Source organism: Clavelina lepadiformis, chromosome 2, assembly GCF_947623445.1.
Source record: "Clavelina lepadiformis chromosome 2, kaClaLepa1.1, whole genome shotgun sequence".
NCBI classification, from domain to species: domain Eukaryota; kingdom Metazoa; phylum Chordata; class Ascidiacea; order Aplousobranchia; family Clavelinidae; genus Clavelina; species Clavelina lepadiformis.
Genome location: NC_135241.1, coordinates 15,090,129 through 15,113,804, shown reverse-complemented (window position 1 = coordinate 15,113,804; position 23,676 = coordinate 15,090,129). Strand labels below are relative to the sequence as shown.

The following is a 23,676-nucleotide window of genomic DNA, read 5'->3' as shown; positions in this document are numbered from 1 at the left end:
AATTTTTGCAGAATAAAATTGAACTTACTAATAAAAATCTTCCAAAATGTAAAAAAACACGTGGTATAATGTCTATGTTTTAAAAACACACCAATCAGAAAATGGCAAAATCAACACAAATGTGTGAGAAACTGAAAAATTTTGTTTTCCAAAGAAAAGTTACAAGTACTAGTAAAATAATTAGCCAAGCGATGTAGGTTATGCAGGATGAAATTCTGCATGTGTTGATATGAATTTTGTTGTTATATGTTGAGTATAATGTTTTTTTATTTTGGTTTCAATTAGCAGAATAGGGTGTTTTTCTATACTCTGGCTACCCGACCCCTTTCTTGATTTGTATAGGTTAGCCTATTTGCCTGTTTTTGTTTATCGACCATCCCAAATGCCCTGCTGAAAAGTTATTTTTGATAAATACTCTCTCAATAATTCTATCGCTTTAACATAGAACATATGATTGCCATACCAACATAGAACGTATTATTTAGAATTATTCTATAGGCCTATATAATACAAGGTATGGTCAAACGTCCTAATTACGTGCACTTTTGTGGAAACTTTCCAATTACAAGTTTGCTTGTGCATCAACTTGCAATAAGTCACACTTGGGTGGAAGATGGTACCTACCTACACTTAGTAATAATAAAAGTTTTAAACAACAGCAACTACTTTAAACTGCTTTATGAAACATATTTAACATATAAAACAAAGATTTTCATTTTAAAAGACACCAAAGAAAAAAAGAAAAAACCTTTAGTCAAGAACACTCAGGTGACCTGCGTTTTTTTATGTTATTGTACGAGCGTATGTTATTACTTCTAACTCTGGAGAAGATTTAAAAATGTTTTACCTGTGATCGAAGACTAAGATCCTCCATTAGTAGGCTAAGTGACATAAAAACTTTATTAATTTACCAGTGTAGAACGTTCCATAACCAAGCTCAGACAGCCAATGCGAAACATGTTATTGGTCTAAAATCAATAGCCTGACAAAATACGTTCAGATGAGAAGATCAGACCACATGCAATGAGCTTATCTTTAGCACATGGTTAGATGAAAGATAGGTCAACAAAAGGACATAAAAGACGATAATTTATTTTTTGTTTGATTTTTACAATGACCGGTGCGCATTTTTTGTGGACAAATCTGTCTGTGCCCAATTTATCACGTTTGACAATAATTTGGCAATCTTGCACATATTATGAAAATTATCTCATGAGCCAACTTTTTGCACTGAGAGAAATCTAGTGCATCTTTATAAACTTTCCAGTTGGGCTGACTGGAAAGCATGGCAGTTTTCAATGAGAAATCATGCGTGCAAAGACAGATTTTGGTGTAATGCGCACTGAAGCCTTAATATTTTGTTTATTTATTATGAATAACTACCAACTTTGCTTGGTTTGGTGTCGTGCATGTGTCGTGTGTCCCACACTTTCCGCTCTGGTCCACCACCCAAAGTTATTGAAATTCTACGAAATGAACATTTTGCACTTGCACCTGGTATATAAAAGTTTTTCACCGTTTCAAGATTAACTCAAGTAAAATTTTGGGAAAAAAATCTGGCAATAAAAATTCTTCTAAATGTTTATAGTATACCAAGGTAGCAAGTGTTAGTTTTACGTGATATCATTACAATTATTTTGTAAACTGTTTAATTTTGTTGTTAAAAGAGCAAACTTAAGTAATGGCTGCAACTGCTGCTATATTCCATTCATTGGATCTTCTTGAAAAAGAATTTGACAAAGCATTTGTTGATCTTGATGTACTGCTGAGTGACACAGAATATGAAGAAACAGAAGAGATTATTGTTGAAGCCAGAGACAAAATGAATACATTGAGCTCTTGTTTTTCACAGCTATGTCACAAAACTCAGTCCACTGCACAGAAAAATGCGAAGCTGGAAGTGAGAGTTTTGTAACTAGTGTTGTGTGTAACTGAAAATAGTTTGAAGCTTACCTAAAGTAATTACATAAAAAAGTCTGAACATTTGGCATAAATACGTCAGTGGTTTCCAAACAAATTTTGATGCAGCTCCTTTTGTAAAGGTTTGAAATCATGGCAGCACACTAACTATGACATAATGCATTGTGACATAAAACAATCCTGGAAATTGATTTCCCTTAAGCCTGCTACTAAATTGAATGCTTTTCTGAAAGAACCTGAAACTTCGAGATAGCTTTGCAGTACCCCTACCAACTTTCTGCGACGCACCGTTAGGAAATCACTGAATTACGTTACATACAGAACCTACTCTGTGGGTCAATTTTATTCACACTATACATAGCTATTTAGCTTTTTAACCTGTTTATACTCACTGTATGGTAACATTCTAAAGAAATATACTATGATTGCCACCAGGCATAATAATCATCGAATATAAGGCTCAACTGGTGAAAAACAGAACTTTATTGTCAGGTAGAAAAACAAATGTATTAAAATAAAAATAACACAGAACAAAACTTTCACACTTTTTTGAATTGGAGGAATTTAATAGACTGTATTGCTCCTCAATTGACCTGGACGATTAGGCCTAGGACATCACATTGCCGTCATAAATGATATCACTTGTTCATAGCAAAATTTTGCAAAAATTGTTTTGTCGGTCAGATTAAGTTACATGTGCACTAAAATAGTGTACAAAACAGGCTGAAAAAAGTGTCAGGATTGTATATTGCTTGGAAGACAACAACTTAAATGTATAGCAAGTTCAGCTTAAAATGAGCTTTTTCTAAGGTCATAGTATAAGCGGGCGTGCGGTGTTATGTCACGTAAGTAACTTACCCCATGCACAAAAGCAGAGCATGCCTAGATTTACGGTTAAGTAATTGCCAAAATTACTCTAAATGTTCCTTTCAAATGGCGTAAAAACGTTATCGTAAGATGTTCCTTGTTGCTTAGATTTGATAAGCGAAAAGCGTAAACTTTTCTTCAGAAAAAAATTAGACAATTTTGAGGATATATTGTAAGTTGTACTCTTTTTTATTGAGAAAATTGGTACTACTACATTATTTTAAAGACGAATACACGACAAAGTATGTATGCATTAATGCTTATTAGAATGTACATTGTTGACGATTGAATACACTCAACGTAATTGAAACATTTTCATGTGGACACCTGACACAACAATGGTAAATGACCCTATCTATGAGAACAGATTGAGTGAACATACCCATCGCAAAATAGGCTTAATTATCGCTTTCACAAAACAAAAACGTATCTATGTTAATCCCATATTTTCAACGTTGAACAAAATAATATATTTTATTACTTTGAGACAACAATACTTTGTTCTAAATAACTAAAAATAAACGATAGATATAAAATAAGGTTCAAACTGCAAGCTCCCGGATTTAATTTAGCATCTTTCTCTCAAAGTGCCTTTTGCAGAAAACATAACGTTTGCCAAAGAGTTAAAGAGAAGAACAAGCTCGAGAAGAAAGAGACGAAGAGAACAAACCACCCTGAATACGCTGCAAGTTGCAGGGTTCAAAATAAGGACAAGCAGTATGTTATAGCGGGCGGGTCGTCAAAGTACATGTAGACGCAATTGTAGAATTTCACGGCATAATTTTTAACCCACAATTAAAAGTGTCCATTAATGAACAAAAAACTAAAAACAATTCAGACTTTGCCAAAAATAAACAAATTTTGTTATGCTTAAAACACATTTCCACACGGTTTTATTAAGTAAAAATATACAAATAGTTTATGCTTAAACAGGTCTTTATACCACGTTATAGGGCTATAGGCTACAAAAGGATTTCCAGAAATGAAGCTTTGTGCTTACATTGAGACGATAAGAAACCAGTCAGAGATTATTAAAAATTTAATTCAGAGAAACTTCGAGCATTTTAACGGTTCTTAAGATTTCAAAAAACGCAACATCTTGCCAAAGTCTGGGTGTGCCGTGCACGCTCACACTCCCTGAGTTAGCGCCTATGCTATGAATAACTTCTCTGTTTGTAATAATTTAATTCAATTGGTTAGAAATGTAATTGATATGCATTTATTCCATTTTGTATTATGACTCTTTGTCTATGAGATTTTACACCAAGTGTAGACTGGTATAGATATTACCAAGCACTGATAAATGATAATCTTTACCAGAAGGTGTTAACAATATTTATTTTGATAATAAGATTTCACTTTGCACCTTGTCATAAAAAAGTTAAAGATGTGCCAGATTGAAGATTTAAATTGGTAAAAAGATGAATTCAAATAGATTTTGCTATTTGTGCAAATCATACTTTGCTCATTATGCTTTTATTAAAGTTGGTTAATATTCAAGGGATCAGAAATCATGTTTAAGCCTTCAAACTTAGAGGCCGTCACAGCATATATGAGGAGTTCTTGACTTTTTCATCTTATTTACCCCCAAGGCCCTAAGCTTATTTTTGATAGTAAGGTTTACCCCTTCTAACATCAGCAATGGACATATAGCTACCTATTGTTTGAAAATTTAATTTGTTAGAAAAATGTAAAAAAGGTGATAAACGATAACAAAACTGTTATAAACTAAATAAAAAATGTTTTCGTTATTAAGTAGTTTAATACTGTGACTATTTTATCTTTGGAGGAGTTAATTTTAACTGTTGAATAAGCCAATCACCCCATGGATAGATGACATTTACCCCAGGTTAAGAACTACCAACATCTACATATTACCCTCTTTTCGTTTTTACATAATTACAAAACATCTTTATGAATTCAACTAAAATATTAAACTGAGTGGCAAGTGCTAAAACAAGTTCTGTGGTTTAAGGTTATCTTGTCTTCATAGTTACAAGTTTTGCTACTGTTTTCTTACTTCATACATTGCAGTGATTTGTCTTTAACTACCCCCAAGATTTATATCTGAGAATAACAGTTAATGGGTTAATATTCATGTAAATTGTTCATATTTGTGTTGAATTCAGCACAACTTCAATAGCATTAAGGTAATGTGCTAACATTTTCTTTGTCAGTTGAAAAAGATGTATGGAAGATGAAGAAACTTTTCATAGATATTCATATATATACTTATCACACATCAATCAGTGTGAATTTTCAGTTAAATATAAATATTTTTTTTATGTAGAACAAACATATGTTTTCAGGCGGAGGCTGTTAACATGAGAGAAGAATTATTAACTGCAAGAGCAGACTTCGAGACAGCACAGCATGAGACTTCAAGTTTGGTTCGACAGCTGCATGCATTACAACTTCAACTTCATTCAGTTAGGAATGGAGGCGTTGATGTAGATTCAGCTGGAATCAAAGAGAAATTAGTAAGTTAAATATAACAAAGCAATTGTATATGCATGACAATAAACCAAATATATATCTATTAACATTTTTGAAATTGATTTCATTTATTTTTTTCAGTGGTAAGGATAAGTTGTAACTGATTTTATGATTGGAGAGTGTTACAGGCAATCACTTATTTACACTTTGAAATTAAGTTGTGTTAAAAATTAATTTATTGAAAGTTTTCTAACATTCTATTATACCTACATTAAAGTTTAACCAACTTTTTAAATCTTTTTAGTTTTTATTTGACCTATTTCATAAATTGCCAGCCACTGTTCTGATCACTTAGATAATTAAGAAAGCAGTAAATACTGTGTGTACTTAGTCATGCATGCACTTATTTCAGCCAGAAAGTTGGACTTAGTATGTCGTCTGTTGTAGATAAACTGCCTTATAGCTTGAAAACAAACAAATCAGATCACAGCTGCTGTATATTATTAGTTTCCTGAAACAGGAATTGCACTCGTTGCAGTAATACATCGACTAGCTGATTGTATGTATGACTTTTTTTATGACAATGGCTATTGAATGGTCATATCCAAAACCGCAACAGTAGCAGTTTTATAAAATTGATATGATATCTAGTTATTGACACATTTAAACTGTTATATTTTCATTTAAATTGCTTAATCCATATATGTTTTTTTAAATGGAAACCTAATAATAATACCTGTTCGACAATAACACTTCATTTTACTCTGATACTCATTTTTGCATATGTATCTTGCAGATATCCTCGAATATCGTGGATGTGCCTGTATGATGGATAAAAAAATCTGGATGTATTTTTAGTTGTTTCTTATGGATTTTATTTCTTTTTAAAGGATAATGAGATGGAGGAATTTAGAAGTGAGATAAGAGGTCAAGCATTGCTCAAGGAAGAGGTATTTACGCTGAAACAGGAAAATCTTGCTCTTAGTAAGCGTATTGCTGCCCTGGAAAGTGAATTATATGGGGCTCGACTTGCTGCAAAATATCTTGATAAGGAACTTGCTGGAAGGTATGTAAATGATGTGCAATGACATTCTCATTAACTTTCTGTAATATGCCATATCACGTTTCTAGTTAGTAATCACATGTTTTTAGTCATACATTTAGTTGACACACTGATTACATAATTTGATGTAAATGTTTGGAAAAGCTATCTTTTTCTAAAATTTTATGGACAGGGTGTATCATACTACCCAATTAGTGTTATTATGAATAGAAAATTTTGATCCCAGTGGTGTTGTCCAAGTTAGTACTAATGTAAACAAATTCTATTACATTTAACCTCCATCTACACAACAAAAATCATGTTATGTAATCCTATTCCTGATGACCATAAATTTTGAGATATAAACTATTTTCTACTAAACTTTTATTTTTGATCAAAATAGTATGTACATACAAATGCACATTGTGCAGTAAATGGCCATGTTAATTTTTAAACATTTGTTGGGAGGTGTTTCTCCATTCTTAAAAATTTCAAACTTAATTGACCTTTTGCACACAAAAGGGAGTCCAGTATCTACCATAACATAGCTTTTTTAGTTAATTTCTATCCTAAAACAGGCCTACCTGAATTTATCTTTCTTTTGTATAAATTTGACTAGGCTTTCCTTGTCCATCAAGTTTTTACTTCGTTGCATAACAACGATAAAAAAATCATTTATAATAAAACAACTTGTTTGTTGTAGGCTTATAGGCTTACTTCTCCAGTAGGCCACTGTCTGACTTTTGAGTAGTTTACCATTCAGGGCTTATCGGAATGCAAACATGAGTACATAATCAATAATAATTTTATTTCGTTTCGAAGTTTAATTCGTTCATAGTCTCGTCTTACTTGGCGATGAAAAAGGCGCCGTAGCGTTTGTTAAAATATGGATTGAAAAGTAATTTTATTGTTCTTTTAAATACAAATATAAAAATTTCTGTGAAGAGTAATCAAGTGACCAAATGAATGAGATAAATTTATTTTACTGTGAAGTCTTTTAGTTTAGATCCTATCACCTTAGTAAATATATTTACTTTAAATGTAGGTGGATAAAAGCCAGCCAACTACTAGTTTGTTTTTTATAATTTTAGAAAGTAGATTAATTGTGCTAGTTTATTTCTGCGGTTGCTTAACATACAAGTTATGGTATGTTACTTCTAAAGGTCCTATATACCGTAACATCCGTCATCATTTTCATCAAACTACCAATAATTACTGTCTTCAGGATACAGCAGATTCAGTTGCTTGGCAGAAAAATAAAGCCACCAAACTTTGAGAAGATGTGGCATCAGCTTGAAGCTGAAATTCATCTTCATAGACACAAAACTGTAATAAAAGCTTGCAGACGAGCTACTAAGTTGCCTTATCCACAACAGGTATTCAGATATGTCATTGCAGTTGTTGTAATATAATGTATTGTAGACATTACAGTTGTTTCTTTGTTTTCTCAATCAGGTAGCAGGTAGACAATTACTTCTGCTGTACTTATTGTGGCAGTTTGATAACAATATGCAAAATGGCATTGTTGGTACACCTAATAAACCGATTGTTTCTATTTTTAATGAGGATGTAACAATACAAGCCTGAATAGGTTTGCAGAATTGTGAATTATTGCAAGATTTGTGCAAACATGAATATTAACACCTATGCAAACTCAAATATATTGATACACTTGTCAAAATTGACAAGGAGCAAAGACAAAATATATCGGTAAAAGAAAGACTAATTATTAAATCCATGTTGCTAATCTTTTTTTCAACAAGCGAAAACATGTTTTCAAAATCCAATAAACTATAGGGTCATGAAAAAGATTTATCAAGCACTTTTATTACAGTATGTTGCATCCTAAATAAAACAAGTTATTTGCATTTTGTTTCATTTAGTCATCTCACAAATAGGTTCAAGGTCCATTCGTGTTAAAACTTTGATATTCAGGTTTATATCAACTCGAGTAATTGTTTTTTTAGGAGATTTCTAGTTCCAAGTATTTACTTACCATAGAACATAATTATAATTTTTTTAATTATTTTGCCATATTGCTTTATTTGTAACCTGCAACTTACTTGAATATTATAAAATCTAAATGTTTAGATATTGCTTGATGCTGGACACATTTTTATTTTATAAGCATATCTTAATTATATACATATTATGATTGCTAACCATGGTTTATAACACTGGTCAACACGATTTTTTATGCCAAAGGTTTGACAACGATGTTAGGCTAATTTGGGGTCGCTGATTTGTAAAAACATGAACTATTAAACTGACCCCTTCCAAAAAACCTTTCCGTTGTCAAAATTTCATGAACAGCAAAGTTTTCAGTGTATAAATAATCTATTTAACATATTAAGGAAAAATCTCTCGATCACCGTCGACATGGCGTTGGTGAAGTGCGGCAAGTTGTTGTTAAAAAGTCTCCTGAAGAAGGTTTAGGAATTTCAATTACCGTAAGTGGAGTTTGTATGTGTGAAGATATAAGATATACATTGGATAACTTCTTAATAAAAATATTTCTCCACGGATGACATGTGAAGTGTTTATATGCAAGGGCGGAAGAGAGCATGGTGTTCCTGTTCTTATTTCTGAAATTCACGATGGAGCTGTTGTAGATCGAAATGGAGGTCTTTATGTCGGTGATGCAGTTTTGTCTGTTAATGGTCATGACTTACGACATGTTAAACATCAAGAAGCTGTTGCGTTGTTGTCCCAGCAGGTACATATATTCGCTTTTGTTTAAAATTGATACCATCGATTATTATGCACTCGCATTTTTAAATGTCTTGTTTTAGTTGGACACCCTAACTTTAGAAGTTGTCTATGTAAATGCTGACGAAGATGTTGATGAGGAAGAGTTGACATATGGTGTTGAAGTGGCAGGTGAAAATGATGCTGCTCACATTGAGGATGCCCACACAAATAATCAAGAACAGTAAGTAAAGTACTGTGCATACTAACAGTTATGTATTTTAAATTAACCTTTATGCAAGTTTTTTTTATCAACTGATGCTACCAATAATTTCGCAACTTTATCACTTCATGTCGTATGAAAGCACACAGTTATGCGTTATTAAAATTCAATATTTTTCTTATAGAACCATGCAACAGTCATCTCCATCTGACACAGTGGCTAGAAACAGATCGGCCTCAATATCTGATGAAAGTGTGACACTTTCCACAAATGAAAACTCCTTAGTAACATTACCTAAGCTAACTGATTCACATGGCTCTGTTTCACGTTCTTCTGAGTCGGATAGGTAGAATAAAGGAATGAAGAATACAGTTTTCTTTCTTTAATCCAGATGCCAAGGTGTGAATATGCAATTTTTAACGCTGTGAAGATGTGAGGTGACAAGATAACATATGCCGGTTATTACAGCAGAATTTGTTTTTGGGCTGTCCATGTACTAGAAGTGCAAAAACATCAACAAGACTTATATATTGGGTGGTCCATATAAGTTTTATTATCTTGGTTATTCAACAAAACCCGAAATTCAGCAGTTCCTTTTTCATTTATTTTCTGTTCATTTCATGGTGACAAATTAGAAGTCTTCCCTATGTGATTATATCCAAATTACTTTCACATCATCACATGTATACTTCCTTACAATACACATTTCTTCAGACATGCTACGCACAAGCTTTTAGTATCCATGTTAATCACTTGATAGTAAACACATGACATGTTTTGGTGCTGTCCACACCAAACTGGTGATGTTTTTGCAATGATTGCTGTTTACTGTTTGTTGTTTTGTGAGAGGCTGCCAAGCAGCAACATGCTTCCTATTGGCTTGATGTCCATGCATCCTTGCGTTGCCGACATAGTGTCAGTATAAAGAGGGCTTTAGAAATCGAGCATAAACACTGTGTCAGGATATTATTATTGTCCAGATAATATTATGCTTGTTATAATGCATATGCGCTATTTTAATTGATATTCACATTTTGTGTAATTAGAGATTATTGTAACATTTGCATACAGAGCGTATAGTCATTTGTAATATTTATTTATTCCCTTTTTTCTGTACTTTCTTGTTGCTAAATGGCATATTATTTTGTGCTTTGTAAAAACCGTATCGTAATATCCACCCGCATCTCTTATGCAGTAGTTAACCAGCAATGGTACAACGTACCAGAATGACATACATGTGTAGTGTGGTTTTGATATTTTATTCTTAGATTCTTGTATTCTCGTTCGGTTTAGGGTTAATCATTTTCGTTGTCATCTATCCACTGTTTTAATTACAGTAATAACAAAACTCCTTACCACCTCCTGACACTATGTCCAGACTTGTCTCATATATGTTGCAGTTACTGGTTTCACGTAATATTTGCAAATGCAGTACTATTTGGAGTGTGACCGTGGAATATGAATACAGATGGAAACTGATTTCTGCCGTCATGTTTGCCATGCATGAACTCATTTTAGTAAGCAAGTTCCTTCAGCTTCAGATAGTAATGGTACTTAATTATTGGCTTTTTTTCCATTTAATCGCAGTCGGGTTTTTGGCCAATTAATGGATTTGAAAATTGACCTGTGCTATAATTATCATTAGTCGACTTAATCAGCTGCCATTTATGAAATTCCGTGTGTTATGAAAATTAGGAGCAAAAGTGTGAAGAGAAAAAAATAAACATTAACTTGCTAATATTGCAATATGCACGTTTTTGCGCTCTAAACCTTGTCATTTACCCGATTTATTCCACCAATTTGCAGTACATGGTTGTTGTTAAGAACGTAAAAATGCGAACGGGGGCACAGTTTTTCGACATGCACAATAACTGCAAAAACTAAAACGAATGAAAAAAATGAAAGAATTTGTTTTTAGATATATACAGGGTATATATATATATATATAAGATATTTATAATCTTGGCATTTTAAGAGGGAAACTCCCCAATTGCATCCTTCATGTTTTCCTTTGCAATTTTCTTCAAACTTAACGCAGAAAAAAACACAACAGATAACATAATAGGTATTAGACGAGTAATATGCTAGATATTGTCCATTATAAAGCATTAAAGATAGACGTATAGGGGTTTGTGACCATGTTTTCTTCCCATTTATCGAGATAACAATGTGACCGATTTTTTGCACGACTTGTGTTTTGTATTAATTTTGGTTTAGGCTAGCTGGTTGCAATTTTGTTATAAAGTATACTGTATACTTTAAAGCAGTGGTTCTTAACCTGGGCGCTACCGGCCCCTAGGTGGCGCTTTTGATTTTTAGAGGGGCGGAAAACTCAGGGGGCGCTATAGGGGGCGTTATATTCAGAAGGTGAAACGATATTTACCTCACTGCAAATTTGCTTTAGTAGTTCTGCTAGATCAAGATCAATGTATACTCTTGCTTTGTATAGGTGGTCAAATTGCGGCTCACCGGCATGTTTTTTGTGGCTCTTCTAGTCGAATCGTAAAATTCCAAAAAAATTGCAAAGGCTACCAAGAGTACCGTTTATGAACGTTTTTATTTTTTTTATTTAGGCCAGCATTTCGTTTATGACGTAACATTAAACATAGAATCCGAAGAGTTAGTTAACAGCAAGTCAACGCAATTTCATTGCCAAGACAGTAAGCCTTAGCTCAGTTCAGTCTACAGAGAAGGGATTCAGTTCGGTCTTGCAACTCTTAACTAAGCAGAGAAATAGATTGAAAATAAGTAAAAAGGGTGATCTGAGGCTCTTTTTATCAAATATTGAACCAGATATACTTAAGTTGGCAAGTTCTCACCAGGCCCAAGGTAGCCATTAAATACATTTTTCCTGCTTTATTAATGTGTATTTTTCTATATCAACCATTCTCTTATTATTTCTGTTATTATTATTGCTGTTATTATTACTCTTATTAATATATTAAATAATATCGCTTCTCCCAAATACAAGGCAACCGGATTGGCGATTAAGCCGGTCTTTTCACTAAACACTCATCATTTTTAACACAGCCCTTTCATTATGGTGGGCAGCAGACTATGGAAACCTCTGAAAAGGGGCGCTGGGGGAAAAAAGGTTAAGAACCACTGCTTTAAAGCAAAGGTCGACAAATAGTTTTGGGCACGATCCTCAAAAAGTAGTCCTGAAGTATCACGTCCCAAACGTTTTGGGAGCATGATTAACATTAACCGAAAGAGAGACCTACGTCTATAAACTAAAGACTGAAGGATATGTGCCATGAGAAAAAATGTTGGGGTTCGTGATTCGTGGACCTGGTCGGTAGGTTATTTCATGGCTGGATTCACCGAGATCTTTGTTGTCCATACTTGCTAACTCAGGCGTGCGACGGCTTGCCAGGTGTGTAGGCCTACCTATTCAATCTTTTTCCCATCCATATCTTGGGTAGTACTTGTAACTACAAATTTATCTGACACTGTATCAAAAACATTTGTGGGTCGGATAAATTTTCTTCAATTCTCATCGTAATTTAGCCAATCATTATGGCTAACTGAATGAAGCCAGTCGTGCTCACTCATTACGCTTCACTAATGTTAAACTTGTTTGAAAGTATTTCTTGTGACTTTTTTGTGCCAATGACATCCTGTTTTCTGTTTTAAAGTCGTGACATAAATGTTGTGCCTGCCTATATTGCGTGAGTTATTCTTTCATTCGTGTATTAAGAAAATAGCAGCAGCAGCTTTATTCTGTGCCAATTTTTTGTCTAAATGTAATCGTTTAAAGAAGCTTCAATATAATCAGTTTATACAGTTGTCATTCTTGTGATAACTACTGTTGAATTCAATTTGTAGAAGTTCAGTGTCAAGTTAGACAACTTTGTTGTCATCATACCCAAACCGTTAATGAATGGTATTTCGCTAGTAATGATTACAAAAAAGAAACAACCCAGTGGCTTCCACCCAAATCATTTGTCTTTGTTTGGTTTATTTTATTTGAATTGTTGTGCTCAGATTAAATCCTTAATACAATTGTGATTCTTAGTGCATTAAGAAAAAGTGAAATATTTCATCAATGTTGATATTGCTTATTGAAAATAATGAAGTCATAGGCTATTCAATAATAGTCACATATTGTAACCGGGAGGATTTGGAAAAGAAAAAGAACATAGTGCATTTGACATATAGAATGGCTGCAGTTTTGGGTTGTGTGGTCAATGGAATAAGAATTTTTTACAATTACCTATAAACAAAAAAACTGGTTGATTTTTTTCACTTGTCAACATGGTGTCAGACTGAAAGTTTGACTCTGTTACCTTGTTTAAGTGAAAAGAACGAAGTTAACAGATTCAGAATTGCACAAATGTAAAAGTCTATTATTTCTATTTTCTTAAATCTCAATCTTTTTAATTTGTTACATTTCTACATCTTATAGAGGTCGCATTTTGGACAAGGTCAGAATAACAAAGAACTCTGTGTAGAAAACAGGCAAAATCTCAAGTGTTTTAATTGGCCTAATGTGTTCTGGTAGCATATAATAGGCCAGAAAGTTTCTTAATTTTTCTATTTTGTTTTTTAATTTTTTATATTTTGCATATTCCTATTAATGTAGCAATGTGAGAAATCTATAAATATGTTTTACCAGTTCAATCTTCATACAATTATGATTTACAAATTGTATCATAGGCATATACTCTCAATTTCTCTTCTTTTGTTTTGTGCATGTTTTGTTGGTGTTCATGGATATATTACTAAATCGTCTTTAGGATGAAAAGGATATTTTGTGGTGATCAAGTAACTTGTGATCATTTTACGTAAACTTTTAATAATTGAAACACTTTTATCATGGCTATCTGGAAACGCATCATTCTGTTTGGTGACTCCATTACCCAGTATTCCACTTTTACGAGAGGCTGGGAAACCTATGTCCATGAACTTGTACAAAGAAAATGTGATATTTTTAATCGAGGATTTTCAGGATATAATACTGATTTTGCAGTAAAGATTCAAGAAAGCGTACTCAGTGAACATCTTCTTCATGTGGGTACCTTTGAAGTATATTAATATTTTAAGTTTTAATAATGATAAATATGTTTTGTTCTGGATCAGTGATTGGCAAACAATTAAAATTATAATGCATATTGTGTAAAACTGCGTTTCATAACCTTTTTGGTACTGAAACACCCTTGAATGATGTTCTCCGCTTCAAGCCTCCCTACACTTATAAATAAATACAAACAGCAATGTTGCAATTGCATTTTGTTTATTGATCACGAATCAGTGAGACAGTTGACACTGTTTCTTAGCAACTAGCTCTTTAATGCGGGATTTAATCCCAGAGAGCGCACACCATAAGTCTCCTTCAACTTTCAGCTTGTTTCTGTACTTGGTCTTGATGATGAATAACTATTTTGGAAAGCACATTAGGATGCATAAAACGTAGGGCTGTGAAGTCGATACCAAATACCTATTTATTGGTAATAAAATGTGTAATATAATATTTTTTTTGCTTACGCCTGGTTTTATTTTTATTGTAGGATGTGGCATTTGCTACTATATTTTTCGGTGCAAATGATGCTGCTCTACCAGAATATAGTTCAGAACATCATGTTCCGGTTGAACGATATGAAATGAACTTAAACAAAATCGTAGACAATTTCAAGAAAATGGACCTCGATGCAGACAAAATCATTATTATATCACCACCTCCTGTTGACGAAAAAGTAAGAATATGTCACAGTTATCTTTGATGAGTAAATACAAGTAAAGAATCAAATAACCAAAAACTTATTTGTACAGTAGAATTTGCCTAAGTTTCTACCTCAAGGGGAGTAGAAAAAATGGTGACTTCAAAAGGAAACAACACTTTGCACAGGTGTACAAAAAACTTGTGAACCCTCTATTTTTGTGAAAGCTGAACATTAGAGAAATATAAAAACCCAAAAATGTAGTGTTAATAGCCTTAGTGTTTCTTTAAACTCTCAGGGTGCAATATTATCCAAAACTGAAACGGATTTCCATTGCTCATTTCAACAAGGTTGATAAAAGTGATAAAATAATTAATTCGTCCATACACATTGTGATCGACAATGGGGTTATCTTACAACATTAAGGACTGCAGGGTAGCCGTAATGCAATCATAATAGCAAATTTTTTGAAGCTTGGTTAACTTCGGGAATTATTTTGCTCATAATTAGCAAAAATGCTGACTGGTCAAGTAAAAGCTGAGTTATACAAAGATATCTAAAGCAAAAAACAAAAAAATTTCAGCCAGAACCATGCGATTTGTGGTGATCAAAGCAAACTTTTAATCAAGTGTCATTAGGTTTTCTTTATCTTTGGTAAAAAATATTGTTACATATTTACTGTATTATAATTTATTCATCAGGCACACCTACAAAATACGATTGCAAAGGGAAATGGAAATGTCTCTGATCGTTCTAATGATGTAACAAAAACATATGGTCAAGCATCAGCAAGGGTAATAACAATTGTATTTATTAGATAATAAATTTTAACAGCTTTGATCTCATCCACTGGGGTGTGAGCTTGTTTATGCAAACTTAATTTTATAACTTTGTTTTCATCTTTTTTCACAGGCATGTTTGTAATGACCTTGGGCAATGCATTGAATTGATGCCCGGTTCTCTTCAATACATTACGTTCAGTAGCGCCAATAATTTCAGACAATACCTTGGAAGTTAAAATAAAATATAAACATAGACCTGTTAGAAAAAAACAAATATTATAACATTATATATGCTAGAACAAATATTTCTGTGGTAGCATATCACTCAGCTGCTTGGAAAGTTTAACATCATTTTTTTGATCGTTTTTGGTACCTGTTCTTTCACTGCCTATACCTCTGCAAAGAAATGCTTAACTGGTAACACAGTTTTGCCAAGCAACGCTAGGGGAGACTATAGTACAGTGAATCACGGGTACACAGTGAATTACCCAATCAAAAACGAAAATTATTTTATAGAAATCACTGTAACATGATGATCCAAAACTTTTATTTCCATAGTAAAAAAAGGGAGACGACGCCAAGTGAAGTCTTTTGTTTATAAAACGTGTTGATGCATTGGAATTCTTATATTTGGCGCATCTTTGAACTTATTCAAGTTTGTGCTTCTTTACAAATTGCGGTTACAGGTGTGGATAAATACAAATTAAATCTAAAGCAAAATTTTTTTCAGATAGAGTTGTTTCAGTTTATTTTGTTCCCAGACTGCCAATAGTACACAGTAAATCATGCATCAGTAAACAAATGGCTGCTTCTTGTGATCTTAGAAACAATTTATGTGTTAAGCAATAACAGCAGATTTGAAACGAACATTTCTTTCGAAGCTTTTCTTTTGTTTTTTTTTAATTATTGAATGTTTTATTTCATTTTAGCATTTTTTTTGTTGTAGGTATAATACGATGCGATGTGCTTTGTTTTGTATAAATAAAGCCATTGACAATAAGACTTAACAAAAATACCCCCAACTTAATAAACAGTTCACTGCCTATTCGCATTACTAAAGGTATGTCTCATTTTTAGAAATTTGTGACATCAAGTAGAAAGTACGCTGACTCTAGTCTTGATTCACTGTATACGTGTGCCATATTCACTGTGTACCGGTACACAGTGAATCAATTTTTAAAGTAAAATATCTTAATAAGCAAAATTACTCTGTAAAGGCAAATAGAGTTCAAGTCAGATGCAATTATATCACCGGAATTGAAGTTCCTGTGAAAAGCTGTACAGTATATGAAAAAACATGAAAATAAACATTTGTGATTCACTTTGCACCGGTCTCTCTTACAAAGGTTTTGTTTGCGTTTCTCCTGTGGAGGTCAAGGCCACACAAAGTAGCTTATCCCAAATTAATGTAAAACAATTTTATGTATTTTTATGGGAACATTTAACTTCTATTTACTTCACGTTTTTGTTTATCCTTGCGACCTTTTTTGGCTCACTTTTGATTAACACGTGCTAAAGTGAGAACGCTCTGTCGTCCATACATTTTGGTTACGTGTTGCCTACACGGGTTATTTGAAATAGATGTTTTGTTTGCTATCATAATGATGTGCTTTCGGGTAAGGACACTCAGCCTTCTCGAGGAGTACTTAGGAGTCAGAACTTTCATTTCAGTTAATATATGTAGTTTACATTATGCGCCACACTCCTTTTTCAATTGATTACATTTGCCAATGGTTACTTGTACTCTACCTTTAGAACATTTCAACAATTATAATGTATACAAAAAATATTGTTTAGTTGTTATGCAGAGTAACTTGGGTTCCTCTGAATGCTCATTGGGGTAACTGGGATTACCCTGGGTTTGCTTTGTTAAGGTTTTGCTTACGTTTTTTGAAATTAATGAAGAACCCGAGTGCACAGAGCATGTCAATTTTAGAAGAACCATAGTAAGTTCAAGCTGTACTTTTATTTCCCAGGTTGCAAAAGCAAGGGGTTGCAGACATATCGATTTATGGCAAACAATGATGTCAACTGACAACTACTCCAAGTATTTGAGTGACGGTCTGCACTTATCTGATGAAGGCAACAAGCTACTAGGAAAGTGCTTGGAGCCACACGTTCGTGAACTTACACAACACCTGCCTGTGATGTTACCACAATGGAGGGATTTTAAATTAAGCAATTTTAAATAATTGTGGATTAGTTTTGCTTTATATTAATCAAATGAATTTAAAGCCTCAAACTACAAACTTATCTCAGCGAAAATTTGTAGACAGTTTAACCAAGAAATCTCGTGTTCACCCAGTATGGAATGATAAATTATTAATCTTTATCCTCGGACTGACGAAAGTCTTTCACCACTTGAACCCTGCAATGATTCCTCATTGCTCGATCCCTAACTAACGAGCTAGCTAGCCTTTGTGCAAGTTCCGATTATCAGACATTATTTTATTTGTTATATAGTACTGCCAAATTTAGAACTGTTAACCGGGTCGAATGAACGCTTTGCCCAACGGTATAGCGTTACAGGGTATTATGTTAAGATCTACCATCTACCTGCAACGAATCAAGACGAGAATAGTATCAGGTGATGCTCGTTGTAACGATTTAAGCAAAATATTCGTTCACAACTGTTTAAGCCACGCAATGAGAGCTGCAAAAAATACAGTTCGTAAGTACTATGGCAAAAAGCACAACTTCGTAGCAATGTATTGGATAAGTTTTCTGTTTTCATGCAATACGTTGGATCAGTTGGACAGGATCATGGATGGAATAATCTACATAACAAATTGCAAAATGTCATCAAGTGATGTTAAAGAGCATTTCGAACATCTTAAGCATCATGACAAAGATGGAACTTTAGCTAGACATTGCCAGACACTAGAAGTAGACAACAATGACGAACATAAAGAATCTGACTACTTTTGCAATAGAACAGACGATCGAAAACAAGAACTGAATTCAAAATTTTACCTGCGTTATTTAGGTCAAGTTGCAGATTTCCGCTCCTCAGATGCGTACGCCAAACACAATGTACAACATCAAACAGTGGTTGAAAAAAATCCGTACTATGGTGAAGAATTTTGTGATCAGATGATTCGTATAATTATCAGTCGCATCTGCACAACATCACAGTTAATGTTAGGTGATTTGTCCCGTCACAGTAGCATTGAATCAAAAATGTATTGTGATTATAAAAAAATATTTGAAAAGCTCAAAGACAAAAAATTGAAAACGGTATTTCACGATAATCTTACCCAGGGAATTATTGAGTAGCATTTTTCAGATCTAGAGTTACTGGAAATTAAGCATTATGCTTCAACAGTATGGCGGACACCATTCGTGATTGGGCTGTTGTGCAACATGGCACTTGAAACTAAAAGCACAAAGAAAGTCCTGTGGCTGGATATACTTAGCTGCAGCACTTGTCTTCAAAACACTATTGTGACCGCCATGAAAGAACATGTTCAATCTCCCTTTCAGATAGGCTGGTTAACTAAATTTCTGGTTGATTCATATGTATCTAGCACAATGCAATCCTGCTATGAAAAAACTGGAAAACTTATTTTCGGCGCTGTTGATTGTGACATGACAACTCAAGTGCTTCATGGGTTTCTTCCAAAAAGTTGGAAAACTTCCACTCCGGCTCATGGCATTACAGAAGGCAACAAAAAGTTAAGAAAAATCCTCTTCTTTCCGCTGCTATGGAATAACCACTTTTTGTTGCTTTGCTATGATCAAATAAAAAACCACTTAACGTTGTACAATTCTGTCCCTGAACAATGTAGAAGTCTAGTGTCCAAAATTGAATCAAAGGTGATTGATTTTCTAGGTCAATTTGACAATGTGGACAAGAAAAAAATAATTTTCGCTAAGGAGCGTGTCATGACACAGCGAGACAGCAGTAGTTGCGGAGTCTGTGTGTGCATCACAGTTGATGCAATTTGCTCTAAGAATCTTTTAAATGCAGCGAAAGCTGATATCAATGATTTCAGGTGTTGGATCATATATTCATTGTTTGTCGAAGCGTTGAATAGTGATGTCCGATTGTTCCTTGCTGCTAAGTCAAGCATCTTAGAGCTAAAATTTGGTTTGCCAAATGTTGGTAATTCTTGTTGGTTTAATTGCATGGTACATGCAATTATTTTCCTGATCGACAACCAATACATAACTAAGTCGCTCCTTAGTGAATGCCCACAAGAATGGCAAAACGCATTGATGCTCTTTCGTGACCTGCAATTTCGACAAAAAATAAATGAACACCTCCTTCAGACAGTTCTTACTGAAGTTTGTATTTCTTGCAACTTTGTCATGTTTCAGCAGCAAGATGCTTTAGAATTTTATGAAATGTGGCACTTGTCAGGAATTCTAACCAAGTTCGGCTATAGCACAGAAATGCTGTTCAGGTGGGAATTTTTATGTCAACTATGTGGAGCGCACAATTCATTTTGTGATGGAAACAAGAGAAGTCTTTTGCTGCCTTTGTACAATAAGGTAAGAAACGGCTCAATGTTAAGTCTCTATATCGCTGAACACTTCACATGCTTAACTTCCAAAGGATGTTCCTCATGTCCTGGGAATCCTATGATGAGCATAAATATTCAAGGAAGGTCCATTTCTATGTCAGAGCTGCTTGTGATAGGATTGGGAAGACGTGATTCAAAGTCACTGTCAGAAAAGATTGTGGTTCCTAATCGTGAATTAACTATACCCAGTACAAAAGGAAAACTACTATATAAACTTGGTGAGGGAAAAGGGCACTATATTACTTACATCATGTGTGAGAAAAGAGTGGTCCAGTGTGATGGTGTGGATGTGGGAATAGTGGAATATGATGCAGTTCGTTCCAAGATTAATCGCTGTGGCTATATTTTTTTTACAAAAAAACAGCCAATATTCCGAAACATGATAAAGACGTCTACAAGAACACTGCTTTCATGAAAGAAAACAAGTCTCAGCATTGTAAAAAAATCATCAAACTGCGAAAACGACCGAAATGTATCCCTGACATGGAGATAATCACAACAAATGAGCTTGAGGAATTTCAGCCACAGTACAACTTGGAAGGTGAGGATGGTAAACACTGGAAGGATCTGCTGATGGCCGTTCTGGACAATATTGCCCATCCACTCATTGACCTTATACAGTTTTCTGTAGAAAATGCCAAGTCAAACATGTTTGCTTATCGCCACTATCTCTTTCTACAATGTTCAATGACAAAATTAAAGCTTTATGATTCTAAAGTTAAGTACACAGAGGAAGATCTCAATAGCAACCTTGTATTAAATCTCATGGAGTTTGTTCGCAGCAGACTGTGTGTGCAACAAGTGAGGAAGCGATGGATCGACAACTCTGTTATTTCCCGTATCACTGTGGGCAACCTTTACATAAAAGAAATTATACTGGATAAACGCAAAGAGCTAGCTCAGTATTTTGAAAGGTATCAGTGTAGCTGTAATGATTACCTTGTATGGGTGTTAGACGTAGAAGCAGTAATTTATCTCACTATGCACCTCTATCACTTGGACCACAATAGTGCTTCCAAGAAGTTGAATTTCCCAATCATAACGTCTGTGGATGAAATTTAAAGTTGTTCACATACATTTTACAAGATATACGATAGTATAAGTGCATACCAGAACTTGGACATGATTGTATATAAAGATTATGGAAAAAAATTTGTATGTGCTTGTCAGATGTACCACTGCGATGCTGCCAGTTCACTAGATTTTTCCATGCCATGTGCAGCCTCTGCCAGTCCCATGTTTGTACATTCTTAGATGTTATTCTAATGATGATGAATCTGGTTGGCTCCACATTCTTTTATGTTCACTTTGTCCGTTTGTATATAAAGTGCACAGTATCATAATTGCTGTGCTTGTTTAGTATTTATGTTTCACTATAAATACTACTTTTTAGTGTAACCATTGCTTTTATCAAACAAGCGTTACCCATTATCCAGGTACAATATGCCTATTGGGGAAGGTCCTGGTGAAAAAAACCTAACGACCATGAAAGGGCTGCCTCAGTGGCATGGTTGGAAAGCCCATTAACAGAAAATTATGATTTACACAAATAGATATATTGGAGTGTCAGACACGAATTCAGTTGATACACTTGGAGCGATAGTAATGAATGTGATAAAACTTAAATACAGTGAAAGCACAAGAGAAATTAGAAAAAGAGAATGTGAGAATTAAAAAATGAGACTTGAACAACCATAGAACATGCCTTCAATATAGACAGATAGGAGCTTAACCACATTAAAATCATAAACAATCTTCATGTATGTTTTAAAGGGCTGAGTTGACTTTTAAAACAGTAATTACAATACTAATTGAACAACTTTCAAACAATTTTAACCAGTGGTGGGATTAAAATATTTTAACATCCGGTTCTCTCACTAGCAGCATGCCATATGACCCGGAGACGATACACACATAGGCCTATACATACGCTCGTAACAACAGGTTCGCAGAGATCATTAAAATTCCAAGAACCGGTTCGCACAAACCGGCTGAATCTCACCACTGATTTTGATTTAGAGAGAAGATCTTTCACAAAACACCCCATTTCTCTGTCATAACTTAGTATTTTGTCAACCCCAAAAGATATTTGCAATTTGACAAATGTTTCCTATTTACACTAAATATATAACATGTTAAGCATGCAGAGCAAAAAACACTTAATAACTATTTCAACATCTTGGGCAGGTAAGTGCATTTACCGAGTACATACAATACAATTACATGCACATTTATTTTGGAAAACAAACAAATTTCTACATTTATGCTTTTACTTAGGTTTGTAGACTGTTATCCATACAGTTGCTGACTTGGTTATTGAGACAGTGCAAGTGCAACCCATTGGGATTTTCTTTTTTCAACTATATGCAACCTGTTCTTAAGCTAAGCTAGCTAATGGGCTATAGTCTACAAAGAAGCTTCACTTCCAGACTTCTGCATTGCATCAACCTTATAGGCCTAAAATGATAGAAAAACCTGACATTTTAGCCTATCAGCATTCAGCAATTTTACCTTATGCCTAGGCCATGCAATTCATAATGCTAATACAAAGAATTTTCTTATTAATATCAATAATAACGTTTGACTGCTGACATCGAAATACCGTAACCAAAAGTATTTACAGGCGATGTTAAAAAACAGACAAGTCACGACTAGGCATACCACATTAAAACCATTAGCCAGTTTACCATTAAGCCAAAAGTTAACATCAACCAACAACTTAAATTATAGCCTACCTGTTCAACTAGTTGGGTTCCATCAACAGAACACTTACTAATAAGAGTAAACTTATTGAGCGCTGAAAAATAAATTAATGAGTCTACTGTATATAGTTTATAAAAAATAAACGGAAACTCTGCTGTCATTTTGGAAGCTATGATTCTGCCAGAATGACGGTGGTGCCTGTCAGTGATTATAAGTTTTTGTTGAGGTTTTACACTGTTTTGTGAAGACAGAACAATTAGCCTACAGATGGTCAGCTACATTTTTTAATTTGTACACGTAATCATTTTCATATAACCTTTACATAGCCCCGGCTAGAAAGTATGGCAGTTTTCGTCAACTCGTACGTGACTGCGTGCAAAGACGCAAATATTGGCGCGATGGCCTGCGCTGAAGTCTCAATTCGTTGTTTATTTATTGTACGTGTGGCACCCGCACGCTAAAGACTGAACAACGTGTACGACTTTTACACATTCACGCCAGTTTACAATAAACGAATCAGGCAAAGTCGCTGGTTGTTTAAATGCCATTTAAAACTAAGCAAACTGAAGGCAACACCCATTCGATCACAAAAAAATTTGTGTCTTATTTTTCCAACTTGTACATTATACTTGCCTTTAATGCAAGTTTTATAGCACTTTCAGCGTTATTTAGTAACTTACGGTAAACATTCAATAAAAAGTGGTTTTCAACACAATTTATCCACAATGGTACTCGCATTTGTTAGCTCTTTGAAACCCACTTCTTCCTCTCAGTTGCATTTGTTAGAACTTCGCAGTTGTAAAAGTTTTGTGGCACACTTGGCAAGTTG

General features: G+C 34.1%; 2 protein-coding genes and 1 long non-coding RNA gene across 5 annotated transcripts; 2 read left to right on the top strand and 1 right to left on the bottom strand.

The window, feature by feature from the left end:
• The first annotated feature begins 1,644 nt into the window (after positions 1–1,644).
• LOC143445798 (Golgi-associated PDZ and coiled-coil motif-containing protein-like) lies at positions 1,645–10,655 on the top strand. 2 transcript variants are annotated; one of them, XM_076945121.1, is made up of 8 exons: positions 1,645–1,900; positions 5,097–5,267; positions 6,114–6,289; positions 7,491–7,641; positions 8,620–8,715; positions 8,817–8,981; positions 9,058–9,197; positions 9,361–10,655. In XM_076945121.1, exons 1-8 carry the CDS (start codon positions 1,682–1,684, stop codon positions 9,524–9,526), a joined length of 1,284 nt encoding a protein of 427 aa, XP_076801236.1. In that variant the 5' UTR covers positions 1,645–1,681; the 3' UTR covers positions 9,527–10,655. The 2 variants fall into 2 exon arrangements, with proteins under 2 accessions (XP_076801236.1, XP_076801237.1); XM_076945122.1 differs by lacking the exon at positions 1,645–1,900 and adding an exon at positions 1,910–4,937.
• Positions 10,656–11,221: 566 nt separating this feature from the next.
• On the top strand, positions 11,222–17,951 carry LOC143446224 (isoamyl acetate-hydrolyzing esterase 1 homolog). 2 transcript variants are annotated; one of them, XM_076945767.1, is made up of 5 exons: positions 11,222–12,005; positions 12,207–14,189; positions 14,687–14,872; positions 15,538–15,630; positions 17,595–17,951. In XM_076945767.1, exons 2-5 carry the CDS (start codon positions 13,995–13,997, stop codon positions 17,808–17,810), a joined length of 690 nt encoding a protein of 229 aa, XP_076801882.1. In that variant the 5' UTR covers positions 11,222–12,005; positions 12,207–13,994; the 3' UTR covers positions 17,811–17,951. The 2 variants fall into 2 exon arrangements, with proteins under 2 accessions (XP_076801882.1, XP_076801881.1); XM_076945766.1 differs by having other exon boundaries at positions 11,222–14,189.
• A 245-nt stretch (positions 17,952–18,196) lies between these two features.
• LOC143446226 (uncharacterized) lies at positions 18,197–22,869 on the bottom strand. The gene is made up of 7 exons (XR_013113904.1): positions 22,418–22,869; positions 21,132–21,189; positions 20,895–20,999; positions 20,392–20,769; positions 18,876–20,286; positions 18,592–18,737; positions 18,197–18,395 (listed from the first exon to the last, which is right to left on the bottom strand). It is a non-coding gene; the product is annotated as an uncharacterized LOC143446226 (long non-coding RNA).
• Between the last annotated feature and the right edge of the window lie 807 nt (positions 22,870–23,676).